This window comes from Fundulus heteroclitus, chromosome 3, assembly GCF_011125445.2.
Source record: "Fundulus heteroclitus isolate FHET01 chromosome 3, MU-UCD_Fhet_4.1, whole genome shotgun sequence".
NCBI classification, from domain to species: domain Eukaryota; kingdom Metazoa; phylum Chordata; class Actinopteri; order Cyprinodontiformes; family Fundulidae; genus Fundulus; species Fundulus heteroclitus.
The window spans coordinates 37,846,923-37,869,846 of NC_046363.1; the positions used below are offsets into that span (position 1 = coordinate 37,846,923).

A 22,924-nucleotide genomic window follows, 5' to 3' on the forward strand; every position below is an offset into this window, starting at 1 on the left:
GTGTTGAATGGAGGTGTTTTCCATATGTTTGCATGGTTTATTTTTTTTTTACATTATGTTTTATAGACACAGATGGCGTGGGTTTGTGTTCTGCCTCGTGCTCACTGGATCTTGGCCCAGTCCGGTGTGGAAACTCAAACAGAACTCCAGGTTTTCAGGATATAAACGGGGATTTCAATACATTTTGGAAATTGGGACTAACTCCTCAGTTCAAAATGAGGCTTTAACCTTTACTTTTTAAGCAAAAACAGGAAAATCTGCCACAAACAGTGCTTTGAAAAAGTACCTCCTGGTTTCTTACTTTTTTTTGGTTTGTTTCCAGATTGCCAGGCTTATTTATGTGATATTTTTTAATTGCCAATCAATAGAGCTCTAGGAGTTTTTCCACACATACTTTCAGTCATGATACCTGAAAGTACAAAAATAAGGGAGAAGGCTGTGGAGAACTTTAAAGCAGGGTTATGTATAAAACATCTGAAGCTTCTTATGGGCCAAAGAGCGTCGTGTATGTATAGTATAACAAATGCACACCTACCAAGACATAGCGGTCCATCTAAACTGAAGACGTTGGTCAGATGAACGTTACTCGGAGAAGTGGGCACTGATAACACTAGAAGAGCTGCAGAGATCTGCACACAGGTGGGAGAATAAACATACAGCCGTGATCTCTACAAAATCCGCCCCTTAGAGGAAAGTCTCAAGGAGAAAGCCTTTGGCAATTTGACAGAAGTTATGTAACGGACACAAAACACACAGAGAAGCAGGTGTTCTGGTCAGAGACCAAAATTTAATTTTTAGCTTACATGCTGCTCCCCATCACCCTGAACGCACCACATATTTCAGTGTCAGCGCCATGCTGTGGGGATGGTTTTCTTCAGCAGGATCAGGGAGGATGTGTAGAGCTAAACACGGGGATTTTTGTGGTAAAAATGGCCCAGTCAAAGGCTTACAGGGAACCGGAGGCAAGACTTTAAAATTGCTGTCCACAGTTCAATCCAAGCTTGAGCAACGTTGTGGAGACAGATGGACTGGGATTTGAATCTCAAATGTGCGAAGCTAGAGGAATCAACTTAGAAGACTTGTAGTAGTGAAAACTTGTTCTACAAAGTATTGGCTCCAGAAGCTATATATAAATTCAAATTTATATTTGTAAAAAACAAAGCTGCACTTCTTTGTTTGTCTAGATCCGCATTAAATCTTAGTAAAATACACTGAGATTTGTGGCTGCAGCGTTAAAGAAAAGTGGTACAGTTCCAGAGGTGTGAATACTTTTTCAAGACGCTATCTACATCAGATGAATGGTGTCTCAAAAGTCTTGCCTTTTGAGTAAGAAAAGATGAAATTGTGACTCATTTCAAACCGACTATATTAAATTGTGGTATGACATAAGTATTAGTATAAAAGTATGGTGCATTTTTTCTGTGTGAATATGCTGGCAGGTTGTCATGGATTAGCAATGTGTGCTGGCTCAGGCTGAGGTTGAAATTGTGTCCTGCCATCGGAAAGCAGCCCTTGCCCGACTGTCTAACCACATTCATTGGCTAAACATGTTAAGGCATAAAAGGAATTTGACTCAAGTTTCTAGAGGCTCTCTGAGCATTTCTGTGCAGAAATTTCTGTGGGGCAGAAAAAAATACACACACAAAAGCTAAATAAACAAAGTTTTAATATAACAATGTGGGCACTCGAATTTAAGCGGTTATATTTAATTAGAATGCATAAACAACTAGGCATTAGGTCAAACAATTCATGTATGTAAAAATGAATCATGATAGTTTCTTGGTAAACTTTTCTGGGATATATTGGGCAGATGATTTCATGTGTTTGGTAATTCGTGTTCTCCATAAAACGTGTAAATGTACTGTACAAATGTGATCTGTTTATTATGTAAAGCCTGGCAGATGGCTGCTTAAAATGAATGAATGAATGTTCCAGAACAGTTGTTTTTAGATTAAAGGCTGGTACTATGAACCGTGTATTTACATTTACACGTGTTTAAACACGTGAAGAGAGTTTATAAAGAATTATTAGATTTAAACATAGGATTTTACCTGTTTTTTCCCCTCCTTAAAACAAACAAAAAAAAACCCCATGAAAACCTGTTCAACATATTGCCGTTCTGATTGGCTGAAGTGCTCCGTCAACGTCCAATCACCGGCGTGACTGTACGTGGTTCATGGACCAATGAGGAACAGGCTCCGGGAGCTAAAGCCCGCCCACAGACGGCAGCCAGTAGTCGGGCCGAAAAACTGTCAAGTGAGCGAACAGGATGGGGAAGGCTTGAAGAGCAGCAGCAGCAGCGAAAACACGTAAAAAAAAATGTAACGATAAGTTGTAAACACAACTTTAAAAGTTACCCATGTCATGTTTGGAGTTTACCACGGCATGTTTTAGTAACCCACAGGTAAGTTTGCGTCAAAATAAAACATTTCGGATTGTTTTTTTTCTCTCCCCCTCCCTCGCCGTTTGAAAGCAGGGGTTGAGGGTTTTTTAAAGGAAGCTAACGTTTTTCGCTAACAGGCTGATGTTTATCTCAACACTCCCACAACTTTCTCCTCCTCCTCCTCCTCTAAAGAAGAAGACGCAGCAGCAGCAGCAGCTTTGGGCAGTGTGTGGTTTTCCCCTGCGATAAGAGCAACCAGCCAGCTTCGGAAGATGTCCGCTCCCGGTAACTCCCTTCAGCAGCCGAGGGTGAGGCGCAGCAATGCGGGCTCCCCGGGCTCGTTCAGCCAGGGCAGCGGCAGCTGCAGCCGCCTGCACCCCATCCGCGCCACCGTGCCCTACCAGCTCCTGCGTGGGGGTCCGAGCAGTCCCACCCGGCCGCAAACCCTGCACGGAGGAGCCACGGCCAGCCGGGTGTCGAGCCCCCCCTCCAGTCCTCCGCTCACTCCAGGAAGTACAAACGCAAAGCAAAGAGTGTCACCCGAAAATAAGGAGGCTTCCTGCCCCCCAGACTCTCCGGTCTCCAAAGGTAAAAAACAAAAAAAAAAAAAACAGCAACAAACAAATAGCTTTTTAAACACTTGCACCGAAATGGAAGATCACCACGTGTGCGAGCCCCCTTAGCGCTTGTCATTGTACTTTTTGTTTGTTTTATAGTGAAGCAAACTAAACGGTAGCTAAGTAAATAAGAGTGGAAAGTGAACGTGTGTTTAAATATTTGTTAACTGGAACCAGGGGTCTGGGTTTAGGAGCATGTGGGCCCCTGGGCTGGAGCCAGTTTTTGCAGGCCTACCCACACGCATGCAGGTTAGGGTTAGATTGAGAGGCATCTGCTGGTGTGTGGGACTGGTTGCCCTGCAGCGTTGTGGCACATTAAGTGTACAACAGGGTGTAAACACCCGTTCTACAGCTGATTTTATTAAAGTAACTCCCACACCTGGTTGAATCAGCAAATTGGATGGCCTGCTACAGTTATAAAAAGTCAAGGTCAGCGAGAGAAAGAGAGGGGCAGGTTTGTTAGGGGGTGGATAGAGAAACTGATGCAAACAATAAAAGTAACCGTAATAATGATGGTAATTGTGTAGGACATGAGTAGTTCATGATAACCCATACATCCCATTGTCGCCTACTTTTCTGAAAGTGGAATACAAGTCAATGCAAGAAATCCAGGCATTCACTCTTCAGCTCATTCTGGCAGATGCCAAGTTGTTCCCAGTCCAGAAGGGACGTGTTGGACCTCCTGTGAGTTCTGGGTCTGCATGGAGGTGTTATGCAAATGAGTTGGGCCAGGAAACCAGGAGGGAGGGGGGGGGGGGGTGGCAATGCAGGAGGCATACTGATCAAATACCTGCATCAAAATGTTCTATAAAAGTAACAATGATAATATTACGCAATGCAGTTAATGTATCTGCAACGCCCACAGCTATTGGCAGATGTAAATCTTACTTTTTTCCACCAATAACCTTTTTTTTTTGTCCATTTTAAAAACAACAAGCATATAATTGATAAAGCCTCACTTCTGTTAATGTCTGTCTGCAGAAAACATGACCCTAAATGTTACAGTGACCATGTCAGCCATGCAGCGATATTAAAGCTGCAGAGAGACGCCAACAATAAAGATTTAGGATGCACTTAAAGCGCCCTGCAGCAAATATTGTATTAGGCCAGTTGTTCAGACTTTCATGGTCAGTAATCGTGTTTATGCACATTTTGAAGGACCGCGTTAGAAAAGGTCGATGCAAATGGAAACATTTGAATTAACTCTAACTTTTGTTATGGTCGCTTAAAAAATTCTTCAGAAAAACAGTAAATGTGCTGAAGAGGAGATGAAAACATTTGTCGAATCAGTTCTGACGCAGCGAACGATGAGCTGTTTCTGCTCCCGGTTGTTCCCATAACGCTCAAAAATAGGTCTGGAAGCAACAACAGGTACGTGTGGACCGATAAAGAGATTCAAGCATTTCTAAGTCTCATCTGTGGAGAAAAAATAAAAAAAAATCAGCAATTCATTAAAGCCTCGCTCCATTACTGATCGGTGGTCTGTGCTAGTTAGCAACCTCTACTTCCTGTTAAAGCCAACGTATGACGTGACGCGGTGCTTCGCCTGGTTAATTCGCTACAAACCAGTAAATGGAAACACGTCTGATGCGCATTTTCTTTTTTTTTTTTTTTGCTCAAAATTTCCATGAGAACTGGCTGGAAACGCAGCTACCGACGTCCAAACCTGATGACGATTCTAGAGAGTGGTGACTGTGAGCAATGTCGTTATGATTTATAAGAGAGAAAATGTAGCTGAGGTTGCATTTGTACAGCCTTAACCTAAATCTGATGAAATTTAGCCTATTAGATTGAGAATACGGTCTAAGGGCATCATGACAGGGGAGCTGTTGTTGCAGCAAGAAGGGTCATAAACTAACCTGGGCTGGTGCCTTTTCTCTGAGGAGTTCTGCATGTTCTGTCCGAGCGTTCATAGGTTCTCTCTGGGTACTCCAGCTTCCTCCAGCAATGTGAAAGTATGCATGTTTCATTAACAGGCCCCTCTATTTTCCCCTATGGTGTGAGTCTGTGCATGCATGGCCTTCTGTCTGTTGAACTGGGGACCTTTCCAGGATGGATGAAACCGCTGCATGCTCATGACTGCAGCATGGCACCTAATCAAACCTTCCTCCTTGCATGCAGCATAAAATATTTAGCACACACACACACACAACCGACGATGAGCTTCACCACGATGCCGTGCATATGAGCAGCAGAGCTGAGCCTCGTATCTTTCACGTAATCCTCAGCCGATTCCCAGAACTGATATGGACACAAGGATATGAGAGTCCTGATGGCTTTACATCATCATTGCCACTATTGCTCTACATCTGTTTTATGCCACTTCTGGCTAATGTTGACGCCCGTTATCTGGTGGAAGCGTTCTTCCACAGCCGATTTTAAAAACAACGCAGCCTTTTTATTTCCTGGAACGTCGTCGTTCGCAGGCATAACGGCAGACTGTCTGGTAAACTGTTTTAAAATGCATCACTATATACGGAGGTGTGTAAATAAAACTGTCTGCAGACTGAGACTCGGTCCGCTTCTGTTAACATGAGTGTTTCTTTTTCTCTCTGCATCAGCAGCCGCACGAGTCCCCCTTCCATTAAATAGCTTCTACTCTTGCTTTTCTCTGAAACGGCTCTGCTCTCCTCTCCTCTCCTCTCCTCTCGGTCCAGCCTGGCGAGCCTCGTGGTGTTGTGGCTGTGGGGTTTTATGCTTGTCAAGTGCCTTGCATTCCTTGGTTCTTTTGAACGGGGTGACCTCCAGCCTCGATGACCAGCCTACCATGCAGGGCAGGAAGCAGAGTTTCTTCAACAACAACTCTGAAGTCACATTTGCCAGGCAGAATGAGCGTCGTCCGTGTTTGGCTAGCTCCTGGTGTCGACCTGCTTCTCCAGCTGCATGCCGCGCATACCTCAGGCCTCCAGAACAGATGACCTCTAACCCAAGCTAGTCTTCCATGTCCGTTGTAATGAAGACGACTCGGACTTCCTTAGGTGACACAAAAGGCCTCAGATGTTGACGATCTGCACATATTTGATGGCCGTTTCCGTCAAAAATATACCATGCATACCTCGTAAGGGGGATTTTGCAGAAGTTCTTTATGATTATTGTACTTTGAACCCTCGGCGTGCGTAATGTTTGCCACGCCGATGAGATTCGCTGTGTTTTTAAGCTGTCACTCCGTTTTAGACGAATCAGAAGTTTCACATTTGTTGTTGTGAAATTTTTCGGTTCAGCAGCATGAAGTCATTTCACTACAGTGTTTGCTGCCCACAGTCAAAATGCTGGTTGTGCTTCAATCATTCATTCATTTTTTTCCCCCCTTGTTCAAATAACATTTTGACCTGTATATAAATAATTTCTACTCCATTAGGCCACATTGTATAAAAAGGATAAATTGTTTCCATACATTTTGTCTTTAATGTGCTAATAGGGCACAATATTATCTTGAATCCGGCATAATTTCAGAAATATTAATGTTCAAACTTACAGCCTTTGTTGTAGAAGGAAGTGTTGTTGTTTTTAGGATTGAATTTTATTTATATAGTGCCAATTCATGAAACATGTCATCTCAAGGCACTTTGCAAAGTCACATTCAATCATATTATACAGATTGGTCAAACATTTCCTATATAAGGGAACCAGTTGATTGCATCAAAGTCCTGACAAGCAGCATTCATTCCTGGAGAAGCGTAGAGCCACAGGGAGAGTCGTCTGCATTGTACATGGCTTTGCAGCAAGCCCTCATACTGAGCAAGCATGAAGCGACAGTGGAGAGGAAAACTTCCTTTAACAGGGAGGAGAACCTCCTGCACAAGATATGTTTCCCCTTAGTTGTTAAACACCACTCAGGGTTTCCTTAAACATTTTTCTGTTGATATTTAGGGCTACCTTTGTGGGCACACTGTAAAGTTGTTTAGTGAAAACATAAACAGTTTTTTTTCCATTTATAAAGCAGTGTTTTACCCAGATGAGCCATATTTAGGTGCATTTATCCAGAGTTGTGATTCAGGGAGTCAGAAATGTTTCAGTGTGGTGGTTCTTGAGAAAACCTACACTTCTGTTTGTAGCTAAAACATAAAACCAATCGAAAGCAGAAATAAACGTTTTTTTTACTGTTACTGTGACTGTAACTTTCCTATAAAAGGCATCAAGTTTGGACCCCTTTGCTAATTCGCTGCCCATGTCCAGAGGCCATTGGGCGAAAGGCGAGGCACAACCTGGACAAGCTACCAGCCTATCACAGGGCAACACAGACAGACGTACGACTAACAACCGCAGCGCCTTGTTTGGGGCGGTGGACTGTAATAAACCTAACCTCAGATCGCACAACCACGTTTCCGTATAGAATACTACAAGCAGAAGGTAGAGAAGAACATTTTTTTTCAATTCAATTTTATTTATGTAGCACCAATTCATGAAACATGTCATCTCAAGGCAGTTTTCAAAGTCAAATTAAATCAAATTATACAGGTTGATCAAAAAGTTTCCTCTAAGGAAACCCAGTAGATTGCATCAAGTCTCTCCAAGCAGCATTCACTCCTCCTGAAAGAGCGTAGAGCCACAGTGGACAGTCGTCTGCATTGTTGATAGCTTTGCAGCAATCCCTCATACTGAGCATGCATGAAGCGACAGTGGAGAGGAAAACTCCCCTTTAACAGGAAGAACCAGGCTCAGTGTGAATGCTCCTCTGCCTCGACCCACTGGGGGTTAGAGAAGATCTAACCTTTTATTTATCTTTTAATTTGTCCAATTTCAGGGAGGAAACTAAACCTTCTTGTAAATATTATCGATGCATGGTTGCCTATGGTAGACGGCACCATTTTGTAAGAGGAAAAGTTGGGTTAAAATGACCAAAACTGCAAAATAACCCCCGAGTACTGCTGTGTTAAAGGCCTCGATATGATGGTCCTTGGCAATGTTAGTATTTGCTTCTTATAAAAAGTGTGAGATGTGTTGGACTAGAAGAATAAATCTAATCAAACTTTGTGATCTAGGGTTGAGTTGCTGGATGTGCCGCGATTTTTTATTTTTATTTGTTTCTTTTTTTTATTCTTTTGTTTAGTGAAGTTCTGGGAGTTTTCTCTTCAGATGATGTCAGGTCGCAGCCTCGTGAAATCCAGCAGGAAACTGCTGACCACATGTTTGTTTTTTTTATATCCGCTTCTGCCTCTCAGTTAATAATAAAACCGAACATCTAAAAAGCCTTTTTAACTTGGGAGTTTTTCCTCACTGCCATCTCACGTTAAAAAGTCAACCTGAAAATACTCCTCCAGTCGTACTACTGGAATCAGCAGATGGACTTCTTTGATGTCTCACTGTTTCCTTTTTTTTTCTTTTTTTTTTTTTCTCATAAGGAGATTATTGTAGTCTGGTGAATGTGAAGGGAGGGGGTGGAGATTGGTGGGGAATGGAAAATAACCACAATCCCAGTTCAGGGAGCACCGGCTTGGCTTGTATCAATATTGATGGAAATTCAGCCTGCTTCCCTTGTCTGCGATGCTTCAGGGAATTTTACTGTAGCCCAGTAAGCTTACTTAGGCAATACCTTTGGGTGGGAAGGCCTGCGTGTTTTATGGACAAAGAACAACAATGACTGGCTGTGCAGCGCCACGAGGGAGAGGGTGCCTCATGCGGATGGTTTAGTCTGTGTGTGCTTTGCGTATGTGCGAAAGGCCTTAGCTGCTCTGGCGAGGAAATAAAACACATAAGCACATCTCTCGCCTATGATTCTTTTCTCTTACGCCGTTTTAGGGTCAAAATGAAGCGGTTTAATTTGAGTAATTACACACCTGGGTGACTCCGTTTTTTTTTTACGTTTCTCCGTTAAAAAAAACTGGACGCTCTACCGTTTCTTTTTGGGTTTGCACGTTTTTGATGTGTTGTGTTTGTTCTTACGCTGCGTGCCTCTGCAGGAATGTTGTGTGGATGCAGGCAGAACTGATGTGCATTGCAGTGTGGTGGCTTACGAGCGCTTATGTGGGTGGTGTGTGTGTGTGTGTGTGTGTGTGTGTGTGTGTGTGTGTGTGCTTGGCGGCTCTAGGTCACAGCAGATTGCTCCCATAACATTAGATACTCCTGCTCAGCCTTTGGCATTTGTCTCTGCTTTCAAACTCCCTCTTTCTGTCTCGCTCATGTGGTTCAGCAACATCTCTATAGTTTGAAAACAAGCAGGGATCAAGGTCAAACTCCTCCTCAGGAAAACATGCTTAATTGGAGTAGTGTAAGCTCAGTATCCGTGGTGTTTTTTGCTTATCTTTAAAAACATAGAAGAATGTGTGTATTCACCCACACAGTGACCAACTCAGAAACTGGTTTTGTTTGGCTTTTTTTTTAAAATGCATATTAGGTGAATAGCTTCATTTACGTGGACAAAAGTAATCAGAAAAAGGGCTGATCAGAATAAAAATGCGTCATGAAAACAAGCCGATCTGAATATGATGATCGGATTAAGCTCAATCGGAATTAAATTGTAATCCGACTGAGAGGTTCATGCTGATTGATAATCTGATCAATGTTCATATAAATGCTTGTCAGGTTTAAGTAATTCCGACTGTGGCGAACTTACCTGAGTGCGCATGTGTGCCCGACGTAAACGTGACGTCTTTCCACGTTGATGAGTGGCAGGAATTCGTCGGGAAGCAAAACTGTTGAGACTCCTGATAAAACTTTTCTGTTCGAAAATATAAAAAGTTTAAAACTGCTGCTTACTCGGTAACGTTTCAACCGTAATTAGAACGTCGTGCATGTCCAGCCTGGACGCTCAGAAGATAAACAAACCCATATAATACTCCTATGTTTGCTAATTTTTGTTGTTTAACAAAGACGGAAGTACTTCTGTTTCTTTTAAAGGTAAATTTGATTACTGCACATGTCACAGTGGTTATATTCTGAATAAAATCAGATGCATAAACACGCACATTATGATCGCATTAATTGATTGTGTGCCCATATAAACAGTAAATAATCCGAATACATTTTAATCCGATGGTGAAACTTTGTGCAAGTAAACATAGTTGTTGTGCTGTTATGAATATGACCCCCGCCTGCTGGTGGCTTGTGCACATACATGGTGATGGCAATCCAGAAATATGAAAATAAAAGTGAAAGCAAATGTTTTCTGTCCTGATTCACAGCAGAAAGATCCAAACTACAGGTGCGGAGCTCCAGCGCCATACGAAGAGCGTCTTCCTTGGACGCCATCACTGGATCTTACCTCACTGGCCAATGGCCTCGGGACTCCCACGCACCCTACCCTTCCAGCATGAAAGACAAAGCCACACAGGTACACGGCACTCGAAACGCAGCTCAGCCACGGTTTCAGGATCAACCACAGTAGATTACAGCTGAAACCAGATGTTTATATGAATCTATGTGGGGAAAATATCATTTTAATTTCGCTGCCTGACAAGAACTCGGAGTGAACCTTTCACCCCTGATTATTAAGATGCTATAACAGTGAGAAAAGGATTTTTATGACCAACCACAAAGTCAGAAGTTTTTATACATTTCCTGTGTTTTATTTTTGTTGTTGTCCTTAAGTGAAGCGCTAAGATTTGCTTCCTTAATACCAAACAGAGCCCAGCAGATTCACTTTCAAAAGTGCAACGTCACTGCATTTGCTATAATGCTCTGCTTGATACGTATGCAAAAAAAAACCCTTTAGTGGACATTATTTTGGGATTATTTCAAGTTCAACGGGCACAGAGACCGAAAGCTAAGGGAGAAAGAGGAGGCAAGACTTAAAAAGGGAGAAAAGGTGACAAAATGGAGCATTTCCACTGTCTTTAATACATTTGCCTTTTTAAACCGTCCTTTCTCAAGTTTCTTCTAAACATTTGCTGGAAATTTGATGAATTCCTCCTCATAAAACTGGTGTAACTAAGTCAGGTTTGTAGGCTCAATTGCTCACACACCTTTTCAGCTCTGGCAACACATTTTCTAAAGGATTGAGACCACAGTTTAGCAAGGACCTCTCCAGAATATGGACTTTTTCTTCCTTATATCACGTAGTAATTAATTTGGCAGTCTGCTAAGGGTCACTGTCTGTTTGAAAGGTGTGTTTATTGCCCAAGCTGTAACCTCCTGGCTGATGTCTTGAGATGTTGTTTCATTATATCCACTTGATGTTCTTTTCTCAGGATCCCATTTACTTAAAGTGCATTATTTCTGGTTTACAGTTAGGATGGTTTTCTGAGGTTTACAGGCTTCCTGTAAACCACCTAGCTCTAAAAGAGGAGGTCCTTGTCTCGGAGAGCATATGCAAACTGTAATATGACTTCTTCCTGGCTGAGTGGCCTTTCAGCCCACATCGCTACAGTTCATAGTGAGGTCCTCTTTCCAGGCTCAGTCAGCATCTTCACCCCGTCTTTTCATTTTGTTGATGGATTCATACGTAGATTTCACACCAAGATATGTTCAGCTTGTAACAGAAACCATCTTATGATACCATTATTTTTTTTTTATATTCACAAATAATTGCTTTAACAAATGAAAGCAGTATCTTCAAGGATCTGGAAACACTTTTCACTTGGTTAATGATTGTGGGGGCCAAATAAATCAGAAAGATTGACGCGCTTTACTCAGATAAATCATAGTGCATGGTTAGAATTCCTATTTTAAAGTTTAAGCATGACCTGACAATAATTTTGAGAAAATATTGTTATTTAGTTACTGTTATTCACTGATCTCATGAAAACGACTCCAGGTTGGACTGCCAGAAACGATTAGCCTGTTTCGTGTGCGTTGCCAACGCACAACTGAAGGGTTAGAAGTTCTCCATTGTGACGCTCCATATCCATGCGCGGGTTTTACATTTAGCCCGATCACACCGAGTTGTTGGTTGGCAGCCCACTCATGATTATCCAGTCTCAGTGAAAGAGCTTAATTTTTCAAGGGTGAGAGCTCGTTGTGGGCTTGTGTTATGAAAGAATATTGAATATGTATGATTTGGAGAAGGGCAGCTCTCCCTATTGCTGACAGAAGCCTTTCATGTGACTGAATGAAGACCGCCAAGCCTAATTTACATGGGCTTCGTCCCTTTTTACCCCTCATTTGCCTTGCGTTTCTTTGTTTGCACTCTGAGGAAGTGGCAGGGGGGGGGGGAGCTTGTGAGTTTTCTCGGAGTGGCTATGTGCAAAGTAAACACATCTAATTACAGGGTTCCTGTCTGGATCTGGAAAGTATGGAAAATCAGTTTGACAATTATCAAAGAGAGGGATAGAAATGCAGCGAAACCTCCGGGCGCAGGCCTGCTGCTATCTCACAGGCGACATGCTTCTCGGTACGTAACGATGTCGCGCCTGTCCTGGTGGGATGAGCTCAGTGTTATTTAGTCTACGCTCGTGAAAATCCGACTGAGCGCACCGTGTGCAGCAGAGCCGTGAATGAACGGAAAACATTTTGGTGGTGCTGTTTTAAAAATCACGCGACGCACATCACCGTCCCTGAGCGGTTCAGCGCTTGAACCCCCTTAAGGATCGTCGTGCACCACTTCCTGTTTGCAAGTTCTGCCTGGGCCCAGCTCTTTTTCTTTTTTTTTTTTATAAGACGGCAGCAGACAAAAGGTCCCTGCTCTCTTTTTGTTTTGCATTGCGCAAGTTCAGGACGGCCTCTCCTTTGAGCTGTAACACAGCTCGGCATGGAGGTGAAGTTGTTTGCACCTGTCCCCCAGGCGAGGCGAGGAGAATTCCCACTGCTTACCACCTGGCCCTCATGGCTGCCTGCCTTTGTGTGGGAGTTGAGGAGGAGAGAGGCCATACATATGCTAATCGCTCTTCCAGGATATGTCTGCGAGCCCTAGACCCTGTGGTTACAGAGCACAGAGAATCTGTATGAAGATTAAAGCTCTGACACACCAATTCACACACAAAAAAAAACGGCAGACTGATCAAACAGTTTGTGTTGCCTCACAGTCTACATTGTTGGTTAGATGTGAGCACAGCGCGCAGATCGGCTATGCTTATTAATGCATATTTCCGTATCGAAATAAGCGCGGCCGGCTCTTATTTTGTTTTTTAAGGTCCATGAGTGAAACTCCAGTTTAGAGCTGGACGTTGACTGGACCGTTGCAACACCTTGATTTTTCTTCTTTTCCGTTTTAGCCACTTGGCAGCACATTTGCTGCCGTGTTCGGGATCATTGCCGTGTTGATGCCAAGCGTCTGCTGTGGTGCAGATGGCGTCATTTGTGACTCTCGAGATCCTTTTGTGCTGCACAGAAGAGTTTATTGTCAACTCAAAGGTCAGTCCTGCGATGGCCTCTTGGCATCTCAGTGCGACCGGCGTGAGGGCCGAGTTAAAGTCAAACCGCCACCGATATCTTTGCGTTGTCAAGGGAGGTCATCGCTGAGTCCATTCGGTGAGTAGATAAGAAATACAGCAAAAAGTGTTGCTGCTACTCACGGGTTCTGTGATCCCGTATTAGTTTATGTTAGTTTAGTTTAGGGAATGACATGTAAAAGGTCAAGGTGGCTGAGAGACGGGTTGTGAAAAGACCATTTTATAGGCCCGTTTACACTACACTTTTTTTAACCGAGTCAAGACTAGTCCGAGCTTGGATCAGTTAACCAAGCCAAGACGACCGTTTACACACCAAGCTTATCTCGGTTCCTTGGTTGCTCCTCGCCTCCTAGTGGCGATCTGCGGTACTGCTGCTCTCTGGGATTGAAGGCGGAAGCAGCAAAACAAAACGACAGCGCCCGTAACATTCAGGATGTTATGCTTGATATTGTGATATTTCGGTGTTTGCGGAGAGTCAGGGAAAGAAGGCAACCATTGGTGAATTTACTTGAGAGAGTCGGCTTTTGGGACGTGGATAAGACAAACAAACGTCTAATAAGGATTTACAGACGCAGGAAACGACAACAGACACTGAGGTTCATCACTCTGCTAAGCAGAATCATCTCTGGAAACGGTGTGGCACGGTAAGGAAGCTAGTATTATTATGAATGTCTGAAATTTGTCTGAATGGAGTGTGAATCGGGACGTGCAGCCAGACACGCTAGAAAAACCGCGGACAGTCAGCTGACTGTAAGGGGATGACGCGGTCTGCTCATGCGCTCTTCGTTATCAGAAAACCGGGCCAGAAAAAAAACCAGGCCGAGACCTACTAGGGAACTGGTCTGCAGTTAGCGCGGTCCGGTTCAGTCTGCTGACCATTTACACATAAGAGTTATCTCGGTTACTGAGCTCGGACTGGTCTCGGTTAAAAAAAGTGTAGTGTAAACGGGCCTTATGACTGCTAGGTGCTTTAGTCTTGTAGCTACAAAACAAGTTCAACCCTCCACCGTGGTCTGGTCAGTACAAACGACTTTGTTCCTTGAGTTTTGGGGCTACAGTGGTTGCTGGATGTAGGAGTTTTTCCTGTAACCGGTGGGTTGTCCTCAGGCTAGACGCTTCACCGGCTTTGCCAGCTGGCGGTGGCGCTGATTATCTCGCAGCCCCAGGGTAATCTGTCTGCCCCAGGGCAGCAGTGGCTACAGTGTAGCTCACCACCGTCAGGGTGTGAATGTGAGTAATGTATTTTGTTTTTACTGATGGGCGTAATGGATGCGGGGTTCCCCAGAGCAGCATGTAAATTGACTAATGCTGCTACATGCAGCTGTTAGCTAAATGGTGACTAGTTAATACATGCCAGTATATCATGTTAAGCTAGTTAATGAGAATACTGACGTTGTCACTTATGTTACATCCCTTGTTAGTTAGTTCATGCAAGAAATAAATCACCTAGTCCTCTTTAATGACATTGACATTTAATGTTCAATGTTGTCATTTGGCACTTAAAAGTCTGACTCCTTACCGTTTAGACCAGGTTTCACAAACCATTTTGAAACTAAGAGCTACTTCATTGCTGTTGTCATACGTAGGGCTACCAGTACTGACCAAAGTCAAAGTTCTCCTTAACTTTATGTAAAATAAACAATTATGTTTTGTTATAGAAGTTGACGTTTTTAAGTCTATATAAATGCAAGTGTGAATAAACAGGAAGAATAACCACATAAAATAAAGTTTTGTGTTTTTTTTAGAACAGGCTCGTGGGCGGCACGGGTGGGGGGGGGGGGGGCTACTTGGTGCCCGTGCGCCCCATGTTGGTGACCCCTGCTTTAGATGTTCCATGGTCATTGTGTTAACTCAGCAGAGATCTGCAGCTAAAACTTTAGTATATAGTTTTTGGAACTAAAGTCGGTCCCCTGATGCTGTTAGTGATTATGTGGTTCTTTAGCCACTAATGACAGGTGCTGGAGGATGATAAATCACTCAGTAGTCCCCCCTCACTCCTGAGATGATGGTTAGGCCCCTGCAGCCCGAGTAGAGCTGTGTGATTCCTCTATGAAAGAAGCAACAATGGGTGCCTCAGTATTGTGGAAAAGGTATTTTTACCAGTGTAAATTTGTTCTCTTGGATCTTTTTATATTTTGTCTGACCTAAATATTTGAGATTACCAAACATTTAATATATAAGATGCACATATAACACATATAATATCCCAACATATAAAGTCAGATGCAAAATGCATCATTTATGAAGGTTAACTATCCAGATTAAAACGTGCATTAAGTGCCACATTTCAGCAAAGGTCAGTATTCTTTGTTCAATAAAAGGAAACATAAAATTGTATCCAGGGAGTGGTTTCAAGACAAATGCCACTGCAGCCTTAAAGACAGAAAGAGGCCCATCTCAACATAGAAAAAACAAAAAACTTCCTAAAGATCTCCAAATAATTTGGGGAAAATATTCTGTGGTCCGAAAAGACTAAAGCTTTGGGGTGAGATCCTTTTTGGATGCTAGTTATGCGTTAGATCTGGAGTAAAAGTAAAAGCATTTCAGAAATGAGCATCACACCGACCACTGATGGTGGTAGTTTGATAATTGATGGAACCATGAACTGGGCTCTTTATCATAAAATCCTAAAAAGAAAAGTTCGGCCATTGGTGTGGGAAACTCACTGCAAACAGGGAACTTAAAGGAAGTAAAGGTTTATTGAAAGGAATGTAATTGTCCTTGATTTGAGACATTGGAATAAGATTTATGCACTTAAAATAGGAACAACTCGTCTTCATCTTCATCATTTCAAGTGCAGTTTATCTAACCATCTTATTTTAGGGGTCAAATACTCACTCAATTATCACATAATCGTATTTACCTGCTCAAACTAGGGGCAAATATGCTTTTTTCAAGAACATTTTTGTTACTTTTAGTTCTGTTGTTGAGATGCAAGTGAGCTTAAAAAGTCGGGAAATCCAAAAAGCAGCACATCAGCAGGTTCACAGCTGAATGACTCAAAACGTAAAACGCAACAGAATCAAAGTCCTGACCTAAATCTGATTGGCCATCACCTGAAGCAGCGCGTTCAAACTCTAAACGCCTCTGTTGTGGCTGACTTAAAACAACTCTTTAAAAGAAAAGTGGACCAGGACTTCTCCACAGCAATCTACACGACTAATTGCCAGTTGCCCCAAATGGTTGATGGCAACTGTTGCTGCCGACGGTGGCACAAGCCAATATTAAGTTTAAAGAGGCATTAGCTTCTCAAAGCTCTGTGCATTTGGAATTGGATTTGGTTTAATGCTGTAAATAATGAATTACTCAGAGCATATTATGCTTTATAATCTATTTAACGCTTGAAATATAATCTCTGCATAAGTTTGTTTATTTTCAGGTCTAATTGTTTGATTATTTTGGACGAGACCTTGTACTAAGAAATCAAATATCCCAGTTTTGAATGTGTGTTAGTGTCCCCCCCACCCCTATAAAAAAACAATGCATCTTTGAGATCAACGCACAACAATTCCAAACCGCAGATAATTATCGTATATTAACATTTACATATAAACAAGTTAGGGGTCAAACCAACCCATCTCGCTCTTCTCATCCCACCAAACCATCGCAGCAGGACTCGGTCGGTGCTCATGTCTCGGCGTGCAATCTAAACAAAAAAAAAAACGGCCCAAATTCCACCACGACTCCATTGAAGCCAAGTCATTATTTCCTGCTTTGGAGCTGAGCTGGATTCTTCAGGATGTTGTCGGCATGTAACCCCTTGGGTGGGAATCACAATAGGAAGCGAGCTGCAGGCTATGAGTTTTATCTGTGCGGCGTTACATTATCAGGCACAACACCTGGCACGCTCGCCTGTTCACAAAGCACACAGCTGGGGGCTGCAGGTTCAGGAGCGCACACAGAGGAGGGGGGGGGAGCTCCTCCTCGCAGGTGAATAAAGGTCGGAGGTTTGTGTTGATGTTCTGTTGGGAGAGGAAATGTAGTCAATGGATGATGATAAACAGTATTTTTACTTTCTTGTGATTTAAACTGGGGGGGGGGGGACTCAGCGGTGGCATTTAAAATTAATAACTGGGATTAATTCCCCATGCTTTGTCACCTGTGCCTGCTTGACTTCTTTTATTTATATAAGGGAAATAAAGAAGAGAGATAAGAGAAACGCACAAGACACAAGAAAGCTGTAAAAAGAAGTAAAGCTAAATTGTGTAAAGAAATGTTGAAATGCTAATTTAAAAACAACTAAAAAGCTATGATATGCTGCTGAAACAGTCTTCTAGCTTTATGGGGAGCTGTCCTAAACTTTTTTTTTTTTTTTTAGTGCTGGTTTAAACAGGCCAAATGTTTTTGCCCCTCTCAGGTTTTCAGGCAGTTTGCTGCAAAGCCGGCGAGATGGAAACTAAACGCTTCATCTCCTCGTCTAGTTCTGGTTATTGGAGCACTGACTTAACGGCTCTCTGATTACCTGAGGGGAAATCTACCTTACCTGCTTCATTCCTGATCGCCAACTCTGAAATGTGCTTCAACCCAAGATCATTCGGTGCCGTACAGACCATTTAGGAAAGTGCCTATATAAATAAAATTGAATTGAATTTACACGATTTGCAAACGTTGAGTCACTTCAGTCATTTAAGAAATAATGAAACGTTAAAATTTTTAATGTAATATCTTTCTCTTTCCTGTTTCGATAGGGAACCTTTTATCCTGGCGACGTTTTAAGACGTCCGGAGGCGGATTTAGTAATCGACGTTATGCAATTGTTACCATTGAGGTGTTTGTCCATAATGACACTGAGGTGGTTTTGCATGCTTTGTGGTCTGTTGCCTCATTGAGACTAAAAACAAAACTTTCTGCATTGATCTGAAATAGATTATGACCCGTTGTGAGATGTATGTCATCAGCAAATGTAATGCATGTTGTAATATCCATAATCTGAAGCAGGGGGGTTACATGTAGATATTAAATAAAAGTTTGAATGAATGTTTGAAGAATGAATGAATTCCCCACATTGTTGATCACTTTGTCCTTACATGCTGATCCACCAAGATCAGAGCAGATCAAATGTTTTGATGGGAAACCGTTGGCAAAACCTGTGGGAAATAAAATCTGCATCACTTTTTGCTGATCAACATATTTCTCAAATCAGATGAACAATGGAGAATGAGGCAGTGTTTCTGCCCAGTACCTACCTGCTCTGCACCACGCCACACTAATTCTTCCGATTCATGCCGGTTCGTTGCTACGTCTTGAGGTGGATCAGGGGCCTTTTATATTGGTGGGTTGACTTTAACCCCCCCCCAATGGATCTTTCCATTGCGAAGCCTAATAAACACGTGCAAATCACAGAATAAAAGAATGGTCTGCAGTAAAGTATGGCGAGCATACCTAAAAACCTTTGGCACATTTTGCTCAACCATCACAGATATCCACACAGATATCCACACATATGCACCAAATCTCTATTGAAGTTGTTTTTGTGTGATATTTTCACCAATAATTTCCAATTAATGTTACAAAGCTTGGAAGCCACTGCAGCTATGCCTCTTACTGAAACCGTATCTGTTATGCAGAAGCAAGAGGACTGAGTATATCAGTGAATCTTTACATTTTTTTTTTTCTTTCCCTTTCCCCCACCACAGCAAACTCCACGAAAGCCAATGTGCCCTTTTTGGCAATTTGCATTCTGTAAGAACAGACTCGGCTGCTGCCTCGAGTTCCTGAATGTTTGGCAGGAACATCAAACTGCACAAGTCATTCCAGAGGCCATGGGGAAAATGTTAATGCTAAAGGCTAGTTACACATCTGCCATCCAGCATGGCCGAGCACAGAGGTCCCTTTTTACGAGAGCACAAGCATCCATTTAATATGTGTCCTTTTCTAGGGGTAACCATTGCCAACGAGCCGGCTCAGACGACTTCATGGGTGTTCGTCATTATTCACAGGGTGATATTCCGTATCACAGGGCAAGGCTTCTTTTTTTGCGCCGTTTAGAGAAAGAAGATTTTGTTTCTGCGGAGTCGGGCGTAAGGCACGGTGAAGGCGTTGACATTTACGATGTGTTGCGCCGCTGTGCTCGTGCTGTAGGAGCAGGGCCCGCTGCTGATAGACATAATCAGGGGGAAGTATGTGGTTTCAGTCAGGCCTATGAAACATCCTCTCCCTCTCTCTGCTTTTTTTTTTTTTTTTTTTGCATTAATTTACATAACTTAACCGTTGCCTCGTCTCTTTCAGCCCAGGTCTAAAAGGCGAGTTTCAGGGAGACAGAACTACCTCTATGCTCTCTAGGCGGAAACTTTTTGTGTATCGGTTGTTTTCTGTACTCATTGACGAGCAGCTCGACATTTTAATAGTTGGTTTCATTCAGCTTTGATAATCCTGCAGCTGCACTCTGTATTTCCAGCAGATTGTAGTAATGCACGTAGGGTAAATAGGGTTGTTGAATCCATATTTGGATTGCTGAAGGTGAAGGAAGCAAACACAAAGATAGAAAAGCTGTGCTGGTAAATGTCACATTTTAACAGACTGAGAAGTCCTTAGGACAAGTAAACATGAATAGCCTTTAATTTTGCATTGTGAGTGGATTTTGTTACAGGTTGTTTTTTTTTTGTTTTTGTCTTGTCAGAAGACAAGAATGTGAGTTCAGTCTCTTGCGACACAGTTTAGTGCGGCGGCTCCTCCTCATAATGAGGAAAAAAATAGTTACTCTGGTTTAAGAGCTCTTTCTTCAGGGATTGGTGTCCCATGACGGCTGCACTCCTTTTCACTCATTCCAGGTATACAGCTTTACTTTTAAATACACACCACTTGTTAACCGGCTCCCTTTTCAGCGCTTTATCTGAACACTTCAGATTATTTGCATTTAAATTTGTGTTAATCCGAGAGGTTTAAAGAAGTAAACACTTTAAATTTGATCTTTTCTGTTTTAGGCCTTGAATTGGGAGTCCAGTGTGTGGCTCATGGGCCATTTGAAGCCCTTAGAATAATTTTGTGCGTTCCCCTGACCAGCATTTCAAAATGGCTCACATTTGGCCCGGCAGCATAGACGTTTTTATTTTATTTTTTTTATATATATTTTGGACAAGATTATTGATGAATTAAAATAGTCTTAAAATGGAAAATGTTAGGTGCAAAACAAAGTGTGAATCTTTTATTAACCACATTTTTGCTGCGATTTAATCTCATTGTGAATAGAATCACAAACAGCCGGTGACTTTTAGTCACAGGGATATTTAAATGGACCCATTCTGTAAACTGGACTTAATACAACAGGCATTTCTGAACAGAACATGACCCATAGCCTCTTTTTGTGTTGAAAAATGGGCTCCGGCGAAACATTGGGGGGTCACAAAATTGCTAAGCTTTCTTTTAACTGGGAAAATGTGCAAACGATGGTTTACAGATCATTTTCCTACAAAAATCCAACTACTTCGTTTTAGATATTGCATATTATTATTATTATTGTTGACAAGGCGATTTAAAAAAAAAAAAAAAGTCCCTATAAAATTCCAATCTTAGCATTTTTTGGTAATTTTTGTTGCCTGCAGCTACTTTACTTTGACTATATCAGCCCATGCGGGAAAACACATGGTTTGGACACCACTGCATTAAATAGTCTCATTATGCCCAGATTTTCCATACGTCCTTAAACCGGTTCTTGGATGAGTGGTTAAACAGTCTTTAGTCAGATATGCATCTCATCTGGATCTGATACGACTGTATGGCTGTAAATGTTCGTTCCTCCCCCTTTGCCTATTCTGCAGAAACTGTGACTTAATGGCTACAACAAATGTGCAGGAACTTTTGGAAACATTCCAGAAATGGGAGCTGTTTGTGTCTTTTTAAGAGAAAAGATAGCTTTGTAACGTGTGTTTGTGCATTTCTTTCTCTCTCTCTTAGACTCCAGGTCTCTGGATTGATGAGTCGGCCGAACCGGGAAGTCCTCACCAGCGGTCAGCATCCTGGGGGAGCGCAGATCATCTGAAAGAGGTACTTTCACTTGTTTTAACCTTTTCCGTCTTTCAGGTCACTGCTGACGCTTACAACTAACGCGTCATTATACTCACACACAGCTGGGTAGAGCAAAGGTTTCTGTCATTCTTGAGGTTCTCCGTTTACTCAAAGTGTGTTTTTATTTGTCGGAGTCTGAGGTCAGCCTAAATATTGCTCTGCTTAAAGTCGGTTTCCACTCCTGTCTATCTGCTGGCCTTGGCAGGTCATCCAGCCAACCACATGGACTCTATCCCTCCAGACCACATGCTAAATTTAACCTCCTGCTCCCCTCTCTTCCCTGCACGACTGCACTGTGTAAATCCCATTATGGATTGCTGTTTTTGAGACCGTACAGCAGCTCCACACAGGGCCGAATGCATTGTATGGTTGTCTGGATAGAGTTTTTTTTTTTTTTTCAGTTTTCAAAGTAAGCTTCTTCTTTTTTTTTTTTTTTTTTTGTTCTAGAAAACTCCACATTTGCTCCATCAAGTCAGCTGCAATTACTCGTGTTGTAAATGCAAACTTTCATTGCATAAAACATTATGCAAATACATCTTTTTATGAAATAAATGCTGCAACAGTTTCTACCCCCATGACTTCATCTCACCTCATAAATCACCCTTAAGCCCAACTCTAGCTTTACTGTATAACTTAACCTGCTTGGAAAATTGTGTGATCGCCGTTCTGCAGACATACCCCGGGTCTTGGCCTGAGCAATCAATAACGCAGCACAGCTAGGAAAATCTTCATTTTCCCAACAACTGAGATTACAACGCGGGCTGCCTGGACTTGTCATTATCGAAAAGCTTCCACTAAGTGAATCCAGCGAGCCGGATTCTTGCTCTCTAACCTCTGCAATTTAATGAGTGGGAGGACATCTCTGAAAGGAGCACGTCTCTTTGTTGACTGTGTTGCCTGGAGTACAAGATCTGCACTGAAGAACCACACCTTTGTCTGCACAGCACAACTGCGTCTGTTAGTCTTACAAAGGGTATTGAGTTTTTTTTTTCCTTGGGCCAGATGTGGCAACAGCTACTGACCCAACTTATTCAATCGCCAGACGTGCAAGACTGATTCTAGAAATATGCTGTCTTGCAACAACATTTAAGTCGTTTGTTTTCTTTTGTTAAAAGGCAAATAGCAGTAAGTGTTTTGAGAGGAATGGATAAAGTGCCTTGCAAAAGTACACATCACCTTTTATCTATCACAACAACAAACTGAAACGCATTTTCATGGGATCTTGTGTAATTAGACCAACGGCAACCGGTGCATAGTTGTGAAGAAAAAAAAATACATTGCTTTCAAACACTTTTTAATAAAATAAACAATATAAGAAGCTAGACTTGCAGTTGTATTTAGTTTTAGTTATTCTGTTGGGGTATGTCTGTATTAGCTTTGCACTTCCAGAGTAACTTGCTTTTCTGCAGAATAGTTCAATGTCTTTCAGGTTGGATGGTGAACATGTATGAACAGTCATTTTTCAAGGCTTGCCACAGATTCTCGGTTGAATTTAGGTGTAGATTTTGACTTTGTTGTTCTAACACACAACTTTTGATCTAAACCAGGGGTCTCAAACTCTAGTCATCGAGGGTCGGTGTCCCTGCTGCTATACACTCGAATAATGCCTGAATGATCCCTTCAGCTTAGGGCTGGATGATAATCCAATAACAATA

The 22,924-nt window shown here is 42.3% G+C and overlaps 1 protein-coding gene across 4 annotated transcripts in view; it reads left to right on the forward strand.

Annotated features, from left to right (window-relative positions):
• The first annotated feature begins 2,237 nt into the window (after positions 1-2,237).
• LOC105935554 (glucocorticoid-induced transcript 1 protein) overlaps positions 2,238-22,924 on the forward strand; it is a 37,257-nt gene continuing 16,570 nt past the window's right edge. For 2 of the 4 annotated variants that reach the window (XM_012876010.3, XM_021323316.2), the window contains exons 1-4: positions 2,238-2,404; positions 2,579-2,971; positions 10,122-10,270; positions 21,159-21,248. In XM_012876010.3, the coding sequence (XP_012731464.2) occupies positions 2,656-2,971; positions 10,122-10,270; positions 21,159-21,248 (555 nt within the window). In that variant the 5' untranslated portion in view covers positions 2,238-2,404; positions 2,579-2,655. Of the gene's footprint in view, positions 2,405-2,575; positions 2,972-10,121; positions 10,271-21,158; positions 21,249-22,924 lie in introns of all 4 variants that reach the window. The other 2 variants (XM_036135324.1, XM_012876009.3) reach the window with 2 other exon arrangements.